Consider the following 21718-nt stretch of genomic DNA (forward strand, 5'->3'; position numbering starts at 1 on the left):
CTTTGTTATCGCTGGCTGAATGGCTGTGCAGAATTAGAAAGCGGCCACGAAAACTAAAGAGGACTTTCTGTGTGATGTCATGATGCACTCCGTGGCCAAAAAACAAGAATTGAAGGAGTAGTGGGACAGTGAGAAGAGGGACTGAAAGGAGAACTCGGCACACCAGAACGAAGCCACGGAGTGGCTCTTAAACGCTATGGAGTGCCAAGCAGACACGCTCCACAAGCTGTGGACTCCCAGTACCCACTGCACTCAACACCCTTCCCTCTGCAGTTTCGCCCTGCTTAAGAAGAGTACCCGCTCCACTGTACTCCAAAGGACAAGGTTGCATATGATACCTGGATATACACAAATCTTACACTCATAGAATCATAGAACTGGAAGGGACCTCGAGAGGTCATCTAGTCCAGTCCCTTGCACTCAAGGCAGGACTAAGTATTATCTAGACAATCCTTGAGAGGTGTTTATCCAGCCTGCTCTTAAAAATCCCCCATGATGGAGATTCCACAACCTCCCTAGGCAATTTTTTCCAGTGCTTAACCACCCTGACAGTTAGGAAGTATTTCCTAATGTACAACCTAAACTTCCTTTGCTTCAGTTGAAGCCCATTGCTTCTTGTCCTATCCTCAGAGGTTAAGAAGAACGATTTTTCTCCCTCCTCCTTGTAACAATCTTTTATGAACTTGAAAACTGTGATCCTGTCCCCTCTCAGTCTTCTCTTCTCCAGACTAAACAAAACCAATTTTTTCAATCTTCCCTCATAGGTCATGTTTTCTAGATCTTTAATCATTTTTGCTGCTCTTCTCTGGACTTTCTCCAATTTGTCCACATCTTTCCTGAAATGTGACACCCAGAACTGGACACAATACTCCAGCTTAGGCCTAATCAGCAGGGTAGAGTGAAAGAATGACTTCTCGTGTCTTGCTTACAACACTTCTGCTAATACATCCCAGAATGATGTTTGCTTTTTTTGCAACAGCGTTACACTGTTGACTCATATTTAGCTTGTGATCCACTATGACACCCAGATCCCTTTCTGCAGTACTCCTTCCTAGGCAGTCATTTCCCATTTTGTATTTGTGCAACTGATTGTTCCTTCCTAAGTGGAGTACTTTGCATTTGTCGTTACTGAATTTTATCCTATTTACTTCAGATCATTTCTCGTTTGTCCAGATCATTTTGAATTTTAATCCTATCCTCCAAAGCACTTGCAACCCCTCCCAGCTCTTTAAGCAACCCACCTCCTCCTGGGACCCTCTCTTCCCCGATCCCCCACACTGCTGATATGATTTTTTTGTTTGTCTCTCTCCTTTGGTTGTTGTTTTTTAATAAAAGAATTGTTTTGGTTTTAAAGCAATCTTTATTCCATAAATTGAATGCAAACACAGCCCTGCAAAGCAACAGGCAATTTTCTTACACCTTCACAGTGCATCGTCTTCACCAATCACAATCACCCCCTCGTATTATAAGCACTGCACTCCCGAGCATAGCAACAAACATTAGTGGCTTTCAGCTTCAAATTGCTGCCTCAAGGCATCCCTGATCCTTATGGCCCCGCACTGTTCCCCTGTAATGGTCCTGGTCTCTGGCTGTTCAAATTAGCTTCCAGGCACTGAGCCTCAGCCTCAAATCAGACCTGAGTGAAGCTTTCACCCTTCCCTTCACAAATATTATGGAGTGTACAGCATGCGGCTATAAGCATGGAATATTGTCATCAGCAAGGTCCAGCCTCCCATATAGGCAGCGCCAGTGGGCCTTTAAAATGGCCAAAAGCACACTCAACAGTCATTCTGCACTTGCTCAGCCTGTTTTTGAACCTCTCCTTGCTGCTGTCAAGGTTCCTTGTGTATGGCTTCATAAGCCATGGCATTAAAGGGTAGGTGGGGATATTTTGACTTCCCCTATGGTGATCTTCTGGTCTGGGAAGAAAGTCCCTGCTTGCAGCTTCCTGAACAGGCCAGTGTTCTAAAAGATGCGCGTCATGCACCTTTCCGGACCAGCCTGCGTTAATGTCAGTGAAATGCCCCCAATGATCCACAAGCGCCTGGAGAACCATTGAGAAATACCCCTTGCGATTAATGTATTTGGCGGCTAGGTGGTCTGGTGCCAGAATTGGAATATGCGTGCCATCTATTGCCCCTCTGCAGTTAGGGAAGCCCATTTGTCCAAAGCCATCCACAATGTCATGCACGTTGCCCAGAGAAACAGTCTTTCGGAGCAGGATGCGATTAATGGCCCTGCACACTTCCATCCACACGAGTCCAACAGTTGACTTTCCCACTCCAAAATGGTTAGCGACCTAAGCTGGTAAAGATAAGCTTAGGAGGTTTTTCATGCAGGTCCCCACATCTGTACCCTAGAGTTCAGAGTGGGGGAGGAACCCTGACAACATCAATGAATTTTAAGTCCTTTGCCAAAATTAGTTTTGCAATGAAACAAAATTTAATTTCAGATGGTAGTAGAAATGCTTTTCATAGTCAGTTTGTTGCTATTTCTTTGCAGCAGTTCACTGTGGTCTGATACCAGCAGAAGTGAGAAGTTGTGGTGATAAAGCTATGCTGGCCTCATTTATGTTCAGAATGTCCTCTCATATCTACATGGGCCCTAAATGTGTTTTTTGGCAGTCTCCTTCATCTCTTCACTGCTGGCATATTTTTATTCCTTCCATGGGCTGATGATAATGACCAGTTGAGGTGGCAGCACATAAAACAAAGGTTAATTAATACTCCAGATGGACAGACCTGTTGAAATGTTCCCCAGCACATGGCCAGAGCCAAGACACAGAGGCTGTTAGAGGGATCCAGCCAGAGCCTCAACTAGGACTGAACACATAACGCTTATGTCACACCTGGAGATAAGTAAATTCAATAAACACACTTGGTATAATCGACACATTGCTGAACAGTGTTTAACACAGCAAGATGGGGAGTAGCAGTGTTCCTCAAACACCAGGTCAGTGACCTTGTACTCACACAGTTAAACGAAGCAGATAAAGGAATGTGACCACACCCTTCACAGCTAGGGCTATACAGACCATACACTGGAACACAGAAAATTAAATAATCTAAACAAAGATCCGGCTATTCCTTTCATGATTAGGACCACACATTTACCCACCGCAAGCTATTACATTGGTATGAATGTGAATAGATACAATTAAATTTTAATTCAACCCCAGTGCATAATAGCACAATAGCCTAATTTTTCCAGCACTGGCAATTCAGATAAACCTGTCTTTCCTTCACTGATCCACTGCAAGGCTTAGAGTGTGGGCCCTCTACCCAGGGATGAATTTCACCCTTAGTAAACTTCATGCAGTTTCAGTAACTGAGTGCAATATAAATGAGGTGGTGATTAATAGATAATGGACTTACATTGGAAGAACAGTGCAGACCAAATTATTTCTTTTACACAGAACTGCAAAATACAGTAGAATGGCCATACTGGGTCAGACCAATGGTCCATCTAACCCAGTATCCTGTCTTCTAAAAGTGGCCAATGCCAAGTGCTTTGAGGAGAGTGAAGAGAACAGGCAATCATCAAGTGATCCATCCCGTGTCATCCATTCCCAGCTTATGGCAATCAAAGGCTAGGGATACTCAGAGCATGGAGTTGCATCCCTGACCATCTTGGTTAATAACAATTGGTGGACCTATCCTCCATGAACTTATCTAGCTCTTTAGGACTACTACTTTAGAACATCAGCTAAGGGAACTTAACTTGGAAACTGGCCCTGACTTGGTATAATTTGTTACAATCCCTTAGACAAAACTGCTGCTCCATTTTTAGTTCCTAGGGTTCAGGAATGAAGATTTAAATTTTACTTTCACCACATATCAGGATCTGAACCCAGGCTTCCAGCAATAAGAGATTAATGACACCAGCCTACCTCCTCCTTTCTGAACAGCTCCATTGTGTGGACAATCTTGCTTTGGCTTAAGAGGGGCTCATTTCTGTTTATCTCAAGCCTATTGCTAAATTACTTAAAAAAAGCTGAAATAAACAACTTTTGAACCAAAAAAGTGTTTGTTTAAAAATGGTTTAATATCACACCTTGAGTTAAACAAGTGCAGCTCTGCATGTAGAGAAGCCCATAGAGTTTACAGTGGTGGCCACCGGTTCTACTGCATATTCACCAGCCACTTGTGTTTTGAATACCTTTATGGACACTCTTTAGAGAGGTATTTTGAGGGATTTTCCATCACTATTTTGTTTTCCTTTGACAGTCCCCTTCATCTAAGGGCAAGAGACAATATATGTGGCTGACAGCTTGCCGAATTATGGTTGAACAGAACATGAATTATGGTTAGAAAGAAAGAATGTTATCAGATGTCTCTTTTGAAAAGGGAATAGTTACCTGGATCAATTTATTGCAGAATTATTTTAAAATCTTGTGCAGATTAAAATTCAGCATTTATTGCTTCTTGATTCTGCACAGTCTTTTGCAGTTCTTTTTTCTTTTTTTCACCTGATACGTAATTAAATGAGGAACTTAGAGCTTCATACTGAAGTGCTCTCTCTTGTGACTGCTATTAGGTAATTATGGAAAGATACTGCCACTAATGGCTGTAAACGTTTGGAGCTTTGAGGAGCCTTGCTTGAATATCTTCTCTCTGTGACTAGAGACGGTATCAGATTAGATATATTAAAATGGTTTAAACAGAAATATGATCAATAAATTTGATGTAAATGAAATTAAGCTTGGCTGCTTCCTGGCTATTCTCTATCTTGTCTGACAGAGGTCTTAGTGGCATTGTAATACATACTCAAATTATTTTCTGCTTTCGTTGAAGCACATATTGTCTCCAGGATAGAACATCACTGGGAATATGATTTGAAACAGAAGTGATGGTGTTTTTTTTCTGCACATACATAAATGGCATTACATCAAAACCCCATAGTGAATGCCTGAAATCTTTTGTACAGTCTTCCGAAAATCAGGCCCCTTTACAGTATTTTAAGTTAGGAAAATTTCAATTTTGCCCAAGTTTATTGATTTTCTGTTGGGAAAAACAAAGCTGAATTTTAGCTTGGGTTGATGGAAATAGAAATATTTTGGCATGTGGAACTGAGTCAAAATGTTTGACATTAATCTGTGTCTGAGCAGCCATAGTGCCTCATGGATGTTGTTGTTTGAGTGCCTCATGCCTTGATTATTCTATGTGGGCTAGGCTCCCTCACTGGACTACATCTCCCATAGTTCACCAGTCTCTCTTCTGGTTGAATAAATGTAATTCATCATTGGAGTCATGTGACCACAATGCATCATGGGATATACTAGGGTTGGAGGGCAATCTCTACTTTTGTGCTTAAACAGTTGGGGTGTGATTCGGTGAGGAGTTGGGGGGGGTGTCTCTGTGTGTGTGTGTGTGCGTGTGTGTGTGTGCGTGTGTACATGTTATGGTAGCTTTAAATCACCTTTGTGCCCTCCTGATCCTGGGCTGGTCGTGGGCTCCCAGCTGGTCCAGAAAGTCTTAGGGAAACAGCATATCCTGGCATCTCTGCTGTGGCCATATACCCAGCATGCCCCTCCTATCCCCAGTCCTGCCTCTGGCATTCCTCTGGTACCAGGATTTCTAAGGAGGCCCCTAAGAGGCAGCTTTAAGCTGTCTTCCACAGTGCCTACACTGGGGGAACCCTCCCACTGCTGGATATGGGACATTTATGGGACCACCTTTTCATGGTGCTCTGATCCTTTTACTCTAGGGGGAAGAGTGACATTGAGGATCTCACCCCAGGAATTTGATTTCTCTCCACTCACACAACACTACTATATAAATCAAGGAAGAGATGAAACTATTCTAAAGTGATGTTAAACTTTTTTCAATTCCTCCCAGAAACAGGCAAAGAGTTTAGGCTCTAATTGGTGTATGGTACTAGCTGTAGATATGCAAGAATCTTCAAGTAGTGAGTGACCTTTCATAGTGCAGGCCAGATTTTAATCTCAGATAGATTTTTGAAGGCAAAATTTATAGCTATGGACATCCACTACTGACTCTTTGTACAATGCACATATATATGGAATTTTTTAGTAGCAATTATCTGAATTACAAAGCAATGTGCACCATAAAGCTAATATTAAATGTGTGCTGTATTTGATGCAATCCTAACTGGGTTTGAAATTTAACTCTGAATTTTTGCAGTTTGATGTTATTTAATCATTTTGTGACAAATTCAAACCCAGGGTGTATAAATGAAATCCATGTCTTACTGTCCCATTTTTGTTCTTTATTTCAGTTCTTGATATAAAAAGTAAAAGTTCTGAGACTGTTTCCAGTTTACATTTTCTAAGGGCTTGGCCTACCTGGTGAGTTACTGCGCAGAAAAGCCTTGTTGCAAATCTACCGTGCTCTAGCCTGCTGTTGTGGACTCTGTGACTGCACACTAAAAGTTCGTAGTCTGCACCCACCTACTGCTGTTTCAAATGTGCAGACCAAGCTCCAATTTAGGATTTTTTTTATTTCTTTAAAAAATAATTTTGGAGCAGTCTTAGTACACAATTTTCAGTGTGATTCTCAGAGAAAAATGTACCCTTTTGGAAGCTAAAAATAACAAATTTCAATAGAAATGGTTTTGCAAATACCATATTAAAATATTCTCAAACTTTTCATTCAGAGCCTAATTTTTCAGCTACCTCTAATTTTGCATTTTCACTATTCTGTCTTTAGTTTCAGTCATTTTTTATTTATTGTTCAGTGTAGATAAGATGCCCATAATACAGGCTCCGAGCACATGTATAAAACACAGACTGTAGTGCGTTGGCAGTCAACCCTCCCCATCAGGCTCAGAGGGAGGCCACTCTGCTTCACTGCGGTACAGCAATCAGAAGTCAATTATCAGGGGAATTAGCAGCTCCTAGATACACTCACCAGTCTAGAGCCCTGGCTCTTTGAGCGGACCCAAGCAACAGGTTGTTTTTAGCCAAGCTGCCTGGCTAGGGAAGACAGCAAATGCAATCGAGTGCTCTGGACTTCTGTGCAGGGAAGAGCAAGGAGCAGTCTTTAGCGGCAGCCTTCAGGCTGGAGCCAGTAACAACTAAACACAGGCCATCTGGCATAAGGTGAGCAGGCCACCACCCCAGGGTTGTTGTTGGTGGCAGGGGATAGGGGGACCTGGGCCCACCCTACTTCACCAGGTGCCACCCAGGGTCCTAACAGTGGTGAATGATCTCGCCACTGGGTCAGCTGGGATCCCCTGAAACATATTGACATATCTTCTGGAAACACCACTGGACTAAAGTCTGATTTCCTCTGAGTAACTTCCTACTGCTCTTTTCTGGTGCAGCTCCACAGTCTGTGGGTCCTCAGTCTCTTAGGTGTATGCAGCACCCGGCAGTCCTGGAAGCACCCCTCCACAGCTGGTCCCCAGACAGCATTCCCAGCAACTTTTCCCTGTGGTCAGTCTCCTCTGGAGTCAGGGCAGTGCATGGCTTGGGATCTGGTAGAGTCTTGCAGATGTAAGCGGGGGAATTGTCCCGCTTTTGTGGGGAACTTCCCTGGCTTCTGCACTACCCTGGTGAAGTGGGCTAGCGAAAGGATCTGAGTCCTCCCTCCCACTTCCTTTACCCAGTGGCCTCCCTGCCCTTGAGGACTCCCCTTCCACTCTCCTGTCCGGCAGAGTCCTCGTAACCCCAACAAGGCTGGGTCCAGGATTCCTGGGGGGGCTCAACCCCACAACCCTAGGTGTCGTCACCTAGGACAGGGACTAGGGTGTCCCCACTCCGGGGTACTCTCTCTGCACTGGGCACTTCTCTGACCCACTGACCATTACATACAAGTTAAAGCAAATGCAAGTTATTTAATCAACAATTAATTTTAAAAAAGAATAAGGGGATATGGGAAAGGTTAAAGGAAACACCTCACCCCGCTCTGTGGTAGGGAACATCACAAACAGCGTCTCTGGAATGTCAGGGCAGTTCACAGTCTGTTCCTTGTAAGTCCCAGGCCTCCTTCTCAGGCCCTGGCTGTGCTTCAGGGATGCTGTGGGTTGGACACTTGCTCTGGTGGTGGCCACACGCTCTCAGGCTCTAAGTGGTAGGACCCTTCTTCCCCGTGTCGCCCCCGCCCTGTCGGGGTTACGATCCAAGCCCGGCCTGCAGAGCCTCTTGGCTGAGGCGTCGCCCTGTGCTGGGCCTGCTGCCCAGGGTCCCCTTCGGTCTCCCCCGCTGCTCACCGCACCCAGCTCTGGACTGCTCCAGCCCCAGCTCCACCACCCTGTCTCTGCTGCTCTGCCTCCAGCTCCCTGGGCTGCTTCTCTGGCCCCTCTGGCTCTGGTTGCTGCAGCTCTGCTCCCAGGGCAAGTCTGCTCTCTCTGGGCTGTGCCTCTGGCTTTGGGGCTGCAGCTCTGCTCCCAGGACAGGCAGGGCCTGCTCTCTCTGGGCTGCTTTTCTGGTCCCTCTGGATCAGGCACAGCTCTGCTCCCCAGCTTAGTTTGGGCCCCTGCTTTCTCCTTAGCTGGGCCCCACTCTGTCTGACCCAGGCAAACCCAGCTCACCTGGAGGACGGGACCTCCCTGGCCTCCTGACTCTCTGATTAGCCTGCCCACCCTGCCATTCAGGCTGACCTGGAGCATTGGCCTCTCCCCATAGTTCCTGGGGACTATCAGTCTCAGGGTCCTGGTTTCCCAGAAACCCTTCCTCTTTTAGTACTGGGAGCTAGCCAACCAAAACACCCCCACTGAATATTAGTAAGGGGGCAACAGTCCCCTTACACAGAGGGCTAGACATGTCTGTCTCCTTCCCTGGGCTCTGGCCCAACTGAGCTGGGGGCCCCACTTTTTATCCTTCCAGTCCTTCCATTCTGCTTCTGGCGTGGTGAGCGGGGCTGGTCTGACTCTGCCCACTAGGGGGAGTGGAGTTGGCCCTACCCATTGGGCTCTGAGAGAGGCCACTCCACCTCATTACACAGACAATATTAAACGAAATGAACTCCAACTCCAACTGTAATGTCCCATAATCTCCCACTGCTATCATCAAAACATTTCCTGCGTGATCCTTTCTTCTCAGGATGCACAAACCTCACCACCTTTCTGTAGCATTAAAAAAACTCATGAAAGATCCCCAAGAAATGGATAAAAGACTATTACCTCTCCACACTGAGAGTCAATGGCTTGTTTGCTGTCTCATTCAGAGCAGATAATCACAATGATAATCTTCTACCTACACAGTATGGAGGGGGCACAGAGGGACATTGTGGAGGGTGCATAATGGAAGCATCTTAATTGTAGATCATTTTATCTGCACCTTTGTAAATCTCCTTTTGCTCCAAAACCCTGTGGTTGGTTTAGATGTAGGAGGTGGTTGATTGGTGTAAATGAGCCAGCCTGGGCTCATTTGAACTGTGAATTAAAATATAACAAGACTGAGATGAAGCCAGCTCATTTTTTCTTATTTCATGTTATGTAACTTACTAAAATTATCAGTGTTTTTTTTTCCATTTTACAGGAAGAAAACCCTTTAACAGCCTCATCTACACCACCTGTCTGACAGCTTTGCCTGTGAAACTCTATGAGTTTCCAATTAATCTAGACTAGGTTAATTTGCTTCTAATATCATCAAAATGTGAAAATCAAATAAAGTATTATATGTATTGCAGCCTAGTAGCACCGTGTAAGAGCGCATTGATATCAGCATGTTCATTATCTGGTAGCATGTTAAGGCACCTGGAAAATTAAGGCAAATATGTAGGTTACTTGGCGGGATCACTCCCTTCCACTCCTTCTTGTTTCTTTCCTTTGGGATGGCAGATGAATACAACTTTGAAATTGCCCTGTGCAATTCCTATTGAAACCAATATACCTAAATGAACTGCCTGTGTGGTGCTAAGGCACAGGATCTGCTGACTGTAGGGAGCTGCAGATTTGGAAGCAGTACTATCAGAATCTATGTCTGGAGTTCTACTGTCAAGTTCTCATTAGCATTACATTGGTAATGGCTGTATGGAGTCAGACTCCTACTGATAAAACAGGCTGGCAAAGTTAGCACCAATACAGTTATAATAATTATAATGTTGCTCTTTCTTCATGGTGCAGAGGGCTCCACGTGCAGCAACATTTGTGTGATTCTGCAGCACAGGGTGGGTGGGGAAGCCAGATTTGGAGCGGGACCTGCAAGTGTCGTTCACCTCAGTGCAGAGTGGACAGCAGCCCCACTCAGACACACTGTACCTCTGCATGGACAGGTAGTGGGGTACATGGTGGGAGCAGGGCTGGGGAAAGGAAAAGCCAGAAATACCACCATGCAAATGTATAGGGCTGTTTTGCCACTCAGGGCAGCAGGATGCAGGGAGTTCAGGGCTACTGCAGCCTCAGGGATGCCTGCAGTACTTGATGCAAGGTGGCATATCAGCCTCTCTGCAGCCTAGGGTGGAGGGTTTCTTCTCCAGAGTCCCTCAAGATGAGCAATAGAGAACAGACTTCTACTCTGCTTGTGTGCCAATTCTCAGGATTCTGTCATTGTGGTTTCTCATTTTTGGAATGAGAAAGATAAATTCCCTGTTTCTTTTTCTGTTTCCCTACCTGATCTATATTATTTCCTCACTTCCCTGGCAATTCCATTTCCTACACTCAAGCTCCTTTTGGGTGCTGTTTAATGTTACAGCTCTAATGTGGGGGAAAATGGTGTGTGGGTGCTGTTTAATGTTACAGCTCTAATGTGGGGGAAAATGGTGTGTTGGATCTGATTTTCAAAGTTAGACACAAACAGTTGACTCCAAATATTTATGGATGCCTAATTTATATGTTTGCATCATCAATTTGAATGAGCATATTGGGTATTTTCACACTAACTGGCCACATGAACGTAGCTAATTTGCATGTTCACTTCAGGTATTTACGCAGTTCAAGCAGGCATAAGCAAATGTATGTGTGCAATTGTGTACTCCAGGCTCTTTGTTTTGAGACGATTAAAAAAAAAAAGACACATGCTCAGTAAATGGATTCAAATTTCATGGATGAACTACTCATAGAAAACAGACACAAAAATGTGACATGAAAGCACTTAAAGGAAAACCTGACACATAGGGAATAATGTCCCACAGAAGGATAATAAATGCTTCGCAGTTATGAAATAAACTTAGCTTATAACAAATATAAGAGCACTGCCACTGCAATTTACACAGGCACTTAATACATTATTCCTCTGAAAGTGTTCTGTGGAAAAATAAACTGACAACATTGCTGGATGGCTGAATTGGTTGTCTAAGAAAACTCTAAACATATTCAGTGGCAAAAGAAATGACGTACATCTCATAACAGCAGGCAGCCAAAGAAATAGACAGCTGACACAAGCAGATGGACTTAATGATGTGTCAGTTGTCAACAGGGTACCACAACAAGTTCTGTACATAAACACCACAATAATCTCAGCATCTTTCATTTATATGTGCATGTATGCCTGACTGAATAATTTCACTTAATCTCTAGCACAGAAAGTGTTTTCCCAAAGCCACAGTGATACATACTGGTGATGCTAAAGTAAGAGCAGGTCAGTTATCTTTTAGGTTAGCTACACTAAGGACAGAGTTCCTTGGCTGGAATTTACAGTTCCCAAAGCCTGATTAAAAGGAGTTACTTTTTAAAAAATTCTTACTAAAGAAAGAAGCTGAACCTTCCAAATAGTACTGAGATGTAGAAACACAGCAGGGATTTCACCAAGTGAAATTTTGATCCGACAAATAGCAATGCACCAAGATAAAGGACTATATACCAGCTTACACCATTAGAACTAAATTGGTTTCCTAAACCAATTCAGTTATTTTGGTGCAAGTCTGCATGTAGATACCCTTATTTTGGAAGAAAAGTAGATAATGTTGATTTAGCTAAAGTTGGCAACAAGTAGAACTGGTCCCACAAAAACTTCAAGGTTTCGATAGTTTTTCATTCTGAATTGGGATGGAAAGCCAAAATTTCAAAATTCAGTGTGAAATGAAATTCTGCCAAAAGATTTAGTTTTGGGTCAATCAAAACATTTAATTCTGATAAATTCAAAACATTTTATTTCTTTTGTTTAAATTTTATTTAAAATATTTAGATACAATATATTTTGAAATGAAAAGGTGATTTGAAACAAAACAAATCAGAACTTTTCATTCCAAAGTTGACAAAATGATACATTTTGAAATTTTCTAAAAAAAAATTCTCTTTAAAATGTTGTTGAAATCAATACAATTTTATGAAAAAAATTCAGTTTCATCGAAAGAGCATTTTCCAATGGAAAACTGTTCTGACAATTTTTTTCCAACAAGCTCTGGTAAAAAGTTAACTAATTACATTGATTTCAGCCACTTTCATACCACATTCAGACTTGCACCAAAATTACTAAATTGGCTTTAACCGGCACTTTTTGTTATTTTGGTGCAAGGTTTATGTGCAGACAACACACAGAAGCAAAGATATTAGGGTCTGGTTCTCATTTACATTAATGCTCCTTCATGTCACTATGGCAAAGTAAAGGAGATATAGTATAAATGAGAATCAGGACCATTTATTTTTAAGCCAATATAAGTACAATTTTTACAGTGAATATTACGAAATGTGCCAAAGAAACCCAACCTTTATTTTATGTGAATGTGGGAAGAATTTCTTTTCCCTCTCCTCTACCTCTGGACAACAGACGTGGAACTTCAAGATTTTAATTCTTCCTTTGTCAGTTATACAACAGTCATTTCTCTCTGTTCTCCAACGTCTCGGACTACATTTTTGCTATCCCTTTCATCTCACACTGGATTCTGATTGGCTTTCACCATTGCTTTCTTTCCCACTGTTAGAAAAATGGACCTAAAAATTGACACATACAACACAATGGGCCAGATTGTGAATTCCTTATTCATACTAGTGAGCAGTTACTCATATGAATAGCTTCACTCATCTAATGGGATTACTTACATGAATAACTGACTGTTGACCTACTGAAGTAAATGGCTCATAATCTGACCCTAAGGATCCAACTATAATTAATTTCCATACCAATTGGCTTATAGAAACATCGCAGACCTCTTAGGCTCTGAAGCTGCGCAGATCTGAAAAGAAAACAACAACAATAACTCTCCTTTCCTATAGCTATCTAAGGCATCATTAAGAATTCAACTGCTACCTCTTTCTGTGTTCAAAACTTGGCTCATCAGAACCAGGTCAACTGCTTCCATAATCAGTGCCATCCTAACCTGTCCTGATTTCTAGAGGGACAGGTTTTGTTCTTGTCTTTCCACCTTCCTGACAGTAGACTAGTGAAAGGCCTTGTTTTGAACAACAACAAACAATTCCAGTTGGAAGATGACTTTTTCTACAACAAAACATTTTGCAGAAAAACTTGATGTTTATGGAATGTTTCATTTTTCACGACTTTAGTGTCAACATCATAAAAACTTTTCAATATTTGTTTACTGAAAAATGTTTTTAATAGTAAAATATTCAACAACTACATGAATACAATTTTCGATAAAAATTCGGTGAACATGGGTCTGTTCTGAACCCTGCAAAACAGAAAAACAAACAGTGTGAGTGTGTGCGTGTGAGAGAGAAATTCTTAAATTTTTCAGCAAATTCCAGTCTCCTGTCCCTGCCACATAACTCTGTTAATGAATTGTAGTTGTGAGAATTGATCAGTTTCAGTTCACATCTCAAAACTTCTACGTACATCTGGGGAAGGCCTCCCAAAAAAGAGAATGGTAGCTAGAAGCACACATACTACAACCTCCATGATACACCGAGGCATCATTTCTAATGAAAATGTTTGCAGTTAGGATGAAACTTCAGGCATTGTGTGTTCAGTTATTTGATGAAGTCAGAATAATTGACCTTTATACTGAATTTTGTAAAACCCCCTTTTAAAAAATAACAAACTCCAAATCCTCAAATTTGAGTCTGTTTGACTTGATGATGTCCCTTAAGCATCTTTATAGTTTATATAAGTAACTTCTTTGCAAAATTTACCAGAAGGAGAAACTTTAATCTATAGCTGGCCCAAATGATGACAAACACTTGAAAATGAAACGTCCCCTTTTGTATAAATTGCCAAGATCAATTCTATAGCAATTGAAGCCTAGGTTAATCTGATGGACACACCATTCTCTATGACTAGAAATAAACAGTATTAATCCTGTTCAGATGTGTGAAAATGTTGAAAGCTACCTCTTTTGTGGAAGCACTGTCAGTGATGAAAGGGAACAGGATATTTGCTTTTTCACCCCTGGTGTATTGCTCACCTTTCTTTTCTCAGGACTATTCTGTTACTGCACTACAAAGAAAACTTGAAGCATGCTGTTCACCCGTGAGTTGAACTCTGGAATTTCTTCTCTCTAGGATTTATTTTTGAAAATGCCAATTCAAGGTGGTAGCAATGCTTCACTTATAGGTAAGACAGTTAAAATACCCAGTTTATGGGTGGTCCAAAGAAGCCTCTTTATTAACTAAGGGTACCCCAAAGTACACTTTCCTCAACTGTACAACTCATTTAGTTCAATACCAACACACATTTAAAATGCCTGGCAGATTTAGCTAACATACTGAACCAGATAATGATTAAAGATTCTGCTTTCCTACCGTATTGAAAGACTTTCTGTGTATTATAACAATGATGCACAGTCCAGGACATTTCCCCTATTTGATTAGTGTAGACTGAATCACTAATTCTACTATGTCTCTGAGCAAAACTAGGAACACTTAGAGCGTATATGATTTTTTAATCTTTATGATTTGCGTGCATTTGGAAAGGATTGTTTTAAAATGTCATTTCAACGAAGTTGTGAAGATTACATTGTTGGAAAACAACTATTAATCTGTGGTACAATGTCTCATGAAGTCCTCTACACAGCACTTGAGATTCTAATACAAATTTCAGAAGACAAAAAACTTGTAATTATTCAGTGTTGGCTAATAAATATTCACAGTTAACCACAACATACCTCCACTTTTCATGCACATTATCGAGCTTTCCAGATTTTGTATTTTGATTATATATTGAACTAGTTACTAAACACAGTCAAATATGCAAAGTCACCGTCCTAAATTTTTACCTTTTCCCAGAATGACTCTTATTTTCCCATTAGTCATATTGTCATAATCAAGAATTTGTCAGATTATGCTCTGATTAGTGGATTTTTTTGCTTTTAGACTTAATAAGCACACAGCAGCAATCATTGTGGAAAGTGACCTCCTCCTCTAATTTTTCTTGAAAAATTATGTCTCATCAACTGCACAGCATTTTCCCCAGGAATCAAGAGACAGTATAGCCTACATTTTCAGAAAATGTGTTTAATGTCTTTTTTCAAATGTGTCTAATCTGAGTCCACCATTACTGTAACGGAGTATACTACTCTGCTAATCGCATGTGCAAATGAACAATTAGACATATAATTGGTCATTTGTGAATGCAGTTACCTCATCTGTGCATGTAGTCATTTGACCATCCACACAAATGAGGAGTTTGATTTTGCTCCCATTACAGGCACTAGTGAATTTTCCATATTTCAGTTGGTCCCAGATTATGTAAGAAGTGTAAAATTACACCCATATTTTTGCACACACAGTCTTCTGAAAATGTGGGTCTATATACCAAAAAGCAATATTAATGTTAAGATTCCAAACCACAGAGCTATTCAGCGCTTAGGCTTCCAGAGACACCTTAAATGTGCTACCCTATGTACAAGTATTGTAGGAAGAGCACTAAGCAATATCTATAATTAAGGTTGCCTAACATTTCCCATTGTAATCACCTTATTTCACTTGCGTTCATAGATTCATAGTATACAGCCAGAAGGGACTAACAGATCATCTAGTCTGACCTCCTGTATATCACAGGCCATTAAATTTCACACAGTTACCCCTCTGTTAAGTCCAATAACTTGTGTTTGGCTGAAGCATATCTTCCAGAAAGGCATCCAGTCTTGATGTGAAGACATCAAGAGATGGTAAATCCACCACTTCCCTTGAAAGCTTGTTCAAGTGGTTCAATCAGCCTCACTGTTACAAAGTGGTGCCTAATTTCTCATTGAAATTTGTCTGGCTTTAGCATCCAACCATTGGTGATTCTTATGCCTTTTTCCACTAGATTAAAGAGCCCGTTAGTAACCAGTATTTACTCCTTGTGAAGGTACTTCTTATACACTGTAGTCATGTCATCTCTCAATCTTCTTTTTGATAAAGAGCTTACTCTTTTTAGTTTAAGTCTCTCATTGTCAGTTATTTTCTCCAGAAACTTGAACCTGTGTTATGCGTCCTCTCCAATTTTTCAACGTCCTTTTTAAAATGTGGCCACCAGAACTGGATGCAGTATTCCTGTTTTGCTCTTACCAAAGACATATATAGAAGTAAAATTACCTCCATAATCCTACTGTCCAGTTTTTATATGAAAAAATCACATTAGAATTTTTTGCCATGGCATTACTGGGAGTTCATATGCAGTTGCTTGTCCACTATGATCCCCACATCCCTTTCAGATACACTGCTTTCCAGGATACAGTCCCCTTTTGTGTAGATATGGGATGCATTGTTCCTAGATGTATAATTTTGAATTTGATTGTATTAAAACATTTAGTTGTTTCAATGGGCCCATCTTACCAAGAAATCCAGATCACTTTGTATGACTGCACTGTCTTCCTCATTATTTACCACTCCACCAATCTTTGTATCATCTGTAGATTTTATCAGCAGTGATTTTATATTTACTTCCAGTTCCATTGATGAACTTACAGCCTGCATCAGAGCCAAGCACTGTGATCCTACTTAACTGAGAAAAGAACAGCACATTTGGGAAGCATTCTCAAGTGCACCAACCAACAGCCCACCTGCATTTTCCACCTGCATTCCCAGAGTTCAGTACATTCACTCATCAAGAAGTTCTGGACACCCTAAAAGAATCCCAACCCAAGACAAATTAATCCAACACATGTCCTTCCTGACTTGTGAAAGAGAAACAAACAGCTGATACCACTCCTGAACAAAATAGCCAATGCTTCTCTCAGAGAAGGAAACTTCCCCTTCCTCCCTCAAACGTGCAATAATCAGGACAACACTGAAGAAACCCACCCTGGATTCGTCGGTCCTAGCCAACTATTACCCAGCATCAAACTTGTCATTCCTGGGGAAGCTAATAGAGAAGCTAGCCAAAGGCCACCCACAAGTTCATCTAACTGAAGCCGGCATTCTAGACCCAGAACAATCTGCATGATCTCCTTCTGTTAGTAGATAGAGGACAGACATCCATTCTCATCTTCCTAGACCTCTCTGTAGCATTTGACACTATTCATCATGAGATACTGCTGTTTTGCCTGAGAGGTGGCAAAAGTCCAGATAATGCGCTAAAATGGTTTGAGGTCTTCCTGGAGGGACGTGCCCAGAGAGTAGTGATACGAAACTGCATGTCCACCACTAGACCCCTCACTGGTGGGGTTTCTCAAGGTTCAATTCTCCCTCCAGTTCTTTTCAACATCTACATGCAATCACTAGGTGAACCAGTCAGTCAACATGGACTCAAGTGCCACCAATATGCAGATGACACACCTATCCTTTACCACATTTGGCCACACCACTAACACCAAGATGGCCCAGTGCTTGGATGAGATCAGCTCATGGATGAAGAACAGATGGATGAAGCTAACCTGAGAAAAACAAAGGTGATGTTGGTGGGCAGAGGAAAGTATTTTGGGGAGTTTGCAACCTCAGTGCGGTTCTTCTTTGACTGAAGGCTCATATCCACAATGGGTCAGTTCAGTTAATAGTGTAGGAATACTCTTGGATTCTTCATTGCTGCTAAGCTCTCACATTGAAATAGCTGTGAGTAATGCTTTCTACCATCTTTGGTTGTCCAGGTGACTGTCCCATCCTTGCGGATGACAGTCTGGGCGCATATGTAATTCCATGGGCAAGTTAATGATAAAAAGGCAAGGGAAGTGTCATTTGGTTTGTAAATTCTACAGAATCTTAATATCAATGGTGTAAGCCCCTGCAGAATGGCGGGAGGGGGACTCACTCCACCTCCACCGCCCCCACACCCCAGCTCGAGGTTCTCTGATTGGTGGAAATTTTGATAATAGAATTCTGTTGGAAATGGGTTGAGTTGGGTATCATTTGAAAACCCTTTCACCCACAAACAAAATGGTACCAAACATATCAAACGTGTTTAAAACAATTATATAAACATATAGTAAAGAAAATATTTAAAAACCAACTTTAAATTATACTTTAACACAGGCAGGTCATCCATGCAGCCCTCACAAACTTAAACTGTGGCCCTCAACTAGCATTACTGTTTTATCAGTTAATGATCAGAACTTGATACCTGATTAATTTTTTCACTTTCCAGATTACTGTAAATAAAAGGAGTGTTTCAAGTTGATTTGCCATCATTGGCAAAAAAGTGGTATTGATTATCAGCTTTGTTAATCATGCCAAGAAAGTTGTAATGAGGCACTTGTTACGATGTCAGCATCCAGCCAAAAATTACTGGAATCCACTCACAAATGGTATGCACATAGATAGATAACATACATAATATAATCTAATTAATTACAGTCCCAAAGTAATTTATTACAAAATCCTTGCTTTTACTTTGGTCATTTTTAGGCATCAATGGGGAGACAAAAAGTACCAACGAGTAGCTGAATCTTTGAGAGAATACCATCACAGAGAATACCATCACAGAGGACCTGGTAAAATGCAATGCTTGATGGCACCCTATATGCACTAAAAAGTGCATCAATAAACTGAATTTGGCTAGATTGGAGAGGAAGTACATTGAGGATCTGAAAAAAGTTGCCAGGACAAGTGACAGCTGTGGGCAAGACTTAGTTTATATTTGGTGCCATTTTGAGATGAAAACCTATTTCTTCTGTGGTAAATCAGAGGCCCAAAGGCATCCACTAAGCGCAGTTTCAAACTGTGACACAAGTGAGAAACTGTATGAAGCAGTCTGTAGCAATATCGGAGAGAATTCTTTTATACCCCCTCCTCTAGAACACTTTGAGTATAACTGACCTTGCTTCCTGCAGAGCTGAGTGTTGCTTCTTGCAGAGCTGAGGTCATATGTACACATCACATTTTGGTTGACACAAGTTATTTTGGCATCAAGCCGTCGCAGTTAGTATATTGCTGTCCACAGGCATACTTGGATACTTGTGTAAGTGCTGCACCTACTCACCAGGAGTGCACCACAGATAGTTATCCCAGTGTGCAACCCACTACCGGCCAGCACACTATCTTTTGGGAAGTTAGGGTAATGCTTAGTGGGGCCGAAATGAGCCATGCAGGGGTGACTGGAAGCAAGGTGTCAACTTCCAAGCATGTAACTTTTTCCATCCCATAATGTCATATATAATCCCATTTTTTCTGCTCCTTTTAAAAAAATTCTACAAATCCACGTGGCACTCCTCACTGTCCACTATCTTTGACACAAGCCTGGAACCTGGACAACTCTGCCCTATTGTCATGAGTGTTGCAAGCGCAGGACACACGATCCTCCGGTATTTGCAGAGCCGTAAAAAGTGAATCAGCAGGCAACATGACAATTTCCTGGAGGGAAGATTGCTGCGGGACTACTGAGACCCAATCCAAGGTTGTTGTTGGTGTTCATGGAGCAGCTGCAGATGGTGGAGCACTGCTTCTGGGCTTGATAAACAAACACTGACTGGTGGGGTCACACTGTAATGCAGGGTTGGGATGATGAGCAATGACTGCAGAGTTTTCGGATGTGCAAGGTCACATTCGTGGATCTGTGTACCAAACTCACCCCAGCAATTCAGGGATACCAAAATGAGATCTGCATTGAAAGTGGAGAATCAAATGGCAATCCCTTTGTGGAAATTTGCAATGCACGATTGTTACCAGTCATTGGGAAATCATTTTGGAGATGGAAAATCTACTGTGAGGGCCATAATCATACAAGTTGGCAGGGACATTAATCATCTCCTGCTACACAAGATTGTGACTCTTGGCAATCTGCAGGACGTAGTGGATGGATTTGCAGTAACTGAGTGCTCAAACTGCAGTGGTGTATGAGATGGAACACATATCCCTATTATGGCACCAGACCCACTTGCCAAAGACTATAATCAAAAGAAAGGATTGCTTTTCTATGGTTATGCAAGCATTGGTGGATCACGGGGGACATTCACCGACATCAATGTTGGCTGGGTATGGAAGGTGCCTGACACTCGCATCTTTAAGAACACAGGACTGTTCAGAAAGCAAAAAGCAAAGACTTTCTTTCCTGCTTAGCAGATTACCATTGGCGATGCTGAAATGCCAGTAGTGATCTTGTGGGACCCAGTCTACAGCTCATGAAGCCGTTCACTGGCCACCTTGACAGCATCAAGGAAAGATTCAACTACTGGCTCAGTGGGTGCAGAATGACTGCTGAGTGTGCTTTTGGTAGCATGAAGGGATGCTGGTGTTGTTTACTGACAAGATTGGATGTCAGTGAAAAAAAATCCCAACGGTTATAGCTTTCTGCTGTGTCCTGCATAATATCTGAAAAGCAAAGGGGAAAGTTGCCACGGAGGTGGAGAGTGGAGGTGAAATGACTGTCTGCTGAGATTGAACAACCAGACACAAGGGCTACTAGAAGAGCTCAACCTGGCTCAGGGAGGCTTTGAAAGAGCACTTTCACAGTGAACCACAGGAATATGTAGTAGTTTACCATGTTTTACCTGGCCCCGCAGTTTGGAGGCCTGTTAGGCATTGTGTGGTGCTTGGAACACACCTAGGAATTTAACATTGTCAATGCTCCTATTAATTTTGCAGTGCTTGCTGTACATTTATGATTATTGCATGGTGTCACAGACCCCATGATTTGCATCACACTGTGCAGTAACAAGTAGGTGCTTTCTGAAGTGTTAGGCACTTTGCAGCATATGTTGTGAACTACTAAAGATGAATTATTTTCCAAGTAATACAATTTTATTCAGTAACAAAACCAGTGCAAAAAAAAAAATCTGTGCAATTTAAGAGCAAATACATAAAAAACATAATATATTAGTGGAACAGAACCTAACCAGGGGAAAGAACATTCATGTCCATTTTAGCTACACATACAGCAACCATGTCTCTCACAGGTCAGTGTGTGTGAAGTTGTGGTTGTCTTTAATATCCTCCAGGGTGGAGTGATAGGGGTGGGGATGCGGCCTCTGATGCCACATGGAATGTTGAGGGATGGGGTAGAGAGGTGCTGTAATGGAGTTCTCCATGGACTGCAAAGGGAGACAAGCCCATGACTGTTGAACCAGTAGGTCCACAAGAGTCTGCAGCATCTGTGTTTGCTGCCAGAGAAGCCCAATCGTGTCCTGGTGCATCTCCCTCTCGTTTTCCTGCTGGCACTCGTGGGCCTTTCTCCTGCCTGCTCTTTCCTTGTCCAGGCTGTCTGCAATGTTCACTCTACAGGCCCTGTGCTCACAGAGTGATGTAGCATTGGCTTGCAGAATCTCATTGAACATGTAATCCTGAGTCCTCTTCTTTCTCCTTCTCATCTGGCTCAGACATTCTGCAGGTGTGGAAAGGGAACCCCTCAAGGCTGCAACGGGAGCAGCTGCAGATAAAACACACAGAGGTACCATTGTCAGTATTGTCACAACGGAAAGCGAAAGTTAAGATTCAGAACTCCCTTCCCTTGCCCCCCTAAAGTTTTAACCAAGACATGCTTATTGACATTTCTGCTTCAAAGTACTTGTGCACGGTGCCACCCACAGCACCAGCCATGGTGAGGATGGCCCACCAGGGGTGAGGGAAATCA

The 21718-nt window shown here is 42.1% G+C and overlaps 1 protein-coding gene across 2 annotated transcripts in view; it reads right to left on the reverse strand.

Moving 5' to 3' along the window:
• NALF1 (NALCN channel auxiliary factor 1) overlaps positions 1 to 21718 on the reverse strand; it is a 779391-nt gene that overhangs the window by 78480 nt on the left and 679193 nt on the right. The window contains exon 3 of one of the 2 annotated variants that reach the window (XM_075129739.1): positions 12513 to 21514. The exons of the other annotated variant lie outside the window; for it this stretch is intronic. Coding sequence (XP_074985840.1) covers positions 21039 to 21514 — 476 coding nt within the window. The 3' untranslated portion in view covers positions 12513 to 21038. Of the gene's footprint in view, positions 1 to 12512; positions 21515 to 21718 lie in introns of those variants that run through there. 2 annotated transcript variants of the gene reach the window in all.

Source organism: Caretta caretta, chromosome 1, assembly GCF_965140235.1.
Source record: "Caretta caretta isolate rCarCar2 chromosome 1, rCarCar1.hap1, whole genome shotgun sequence".
In the NCBI taxonomy this organism is placed as follows: Eukaryota; Metazoa; Chordata; order Testudines; family Cheloniidae; genus Caretta; species Caretta caretta.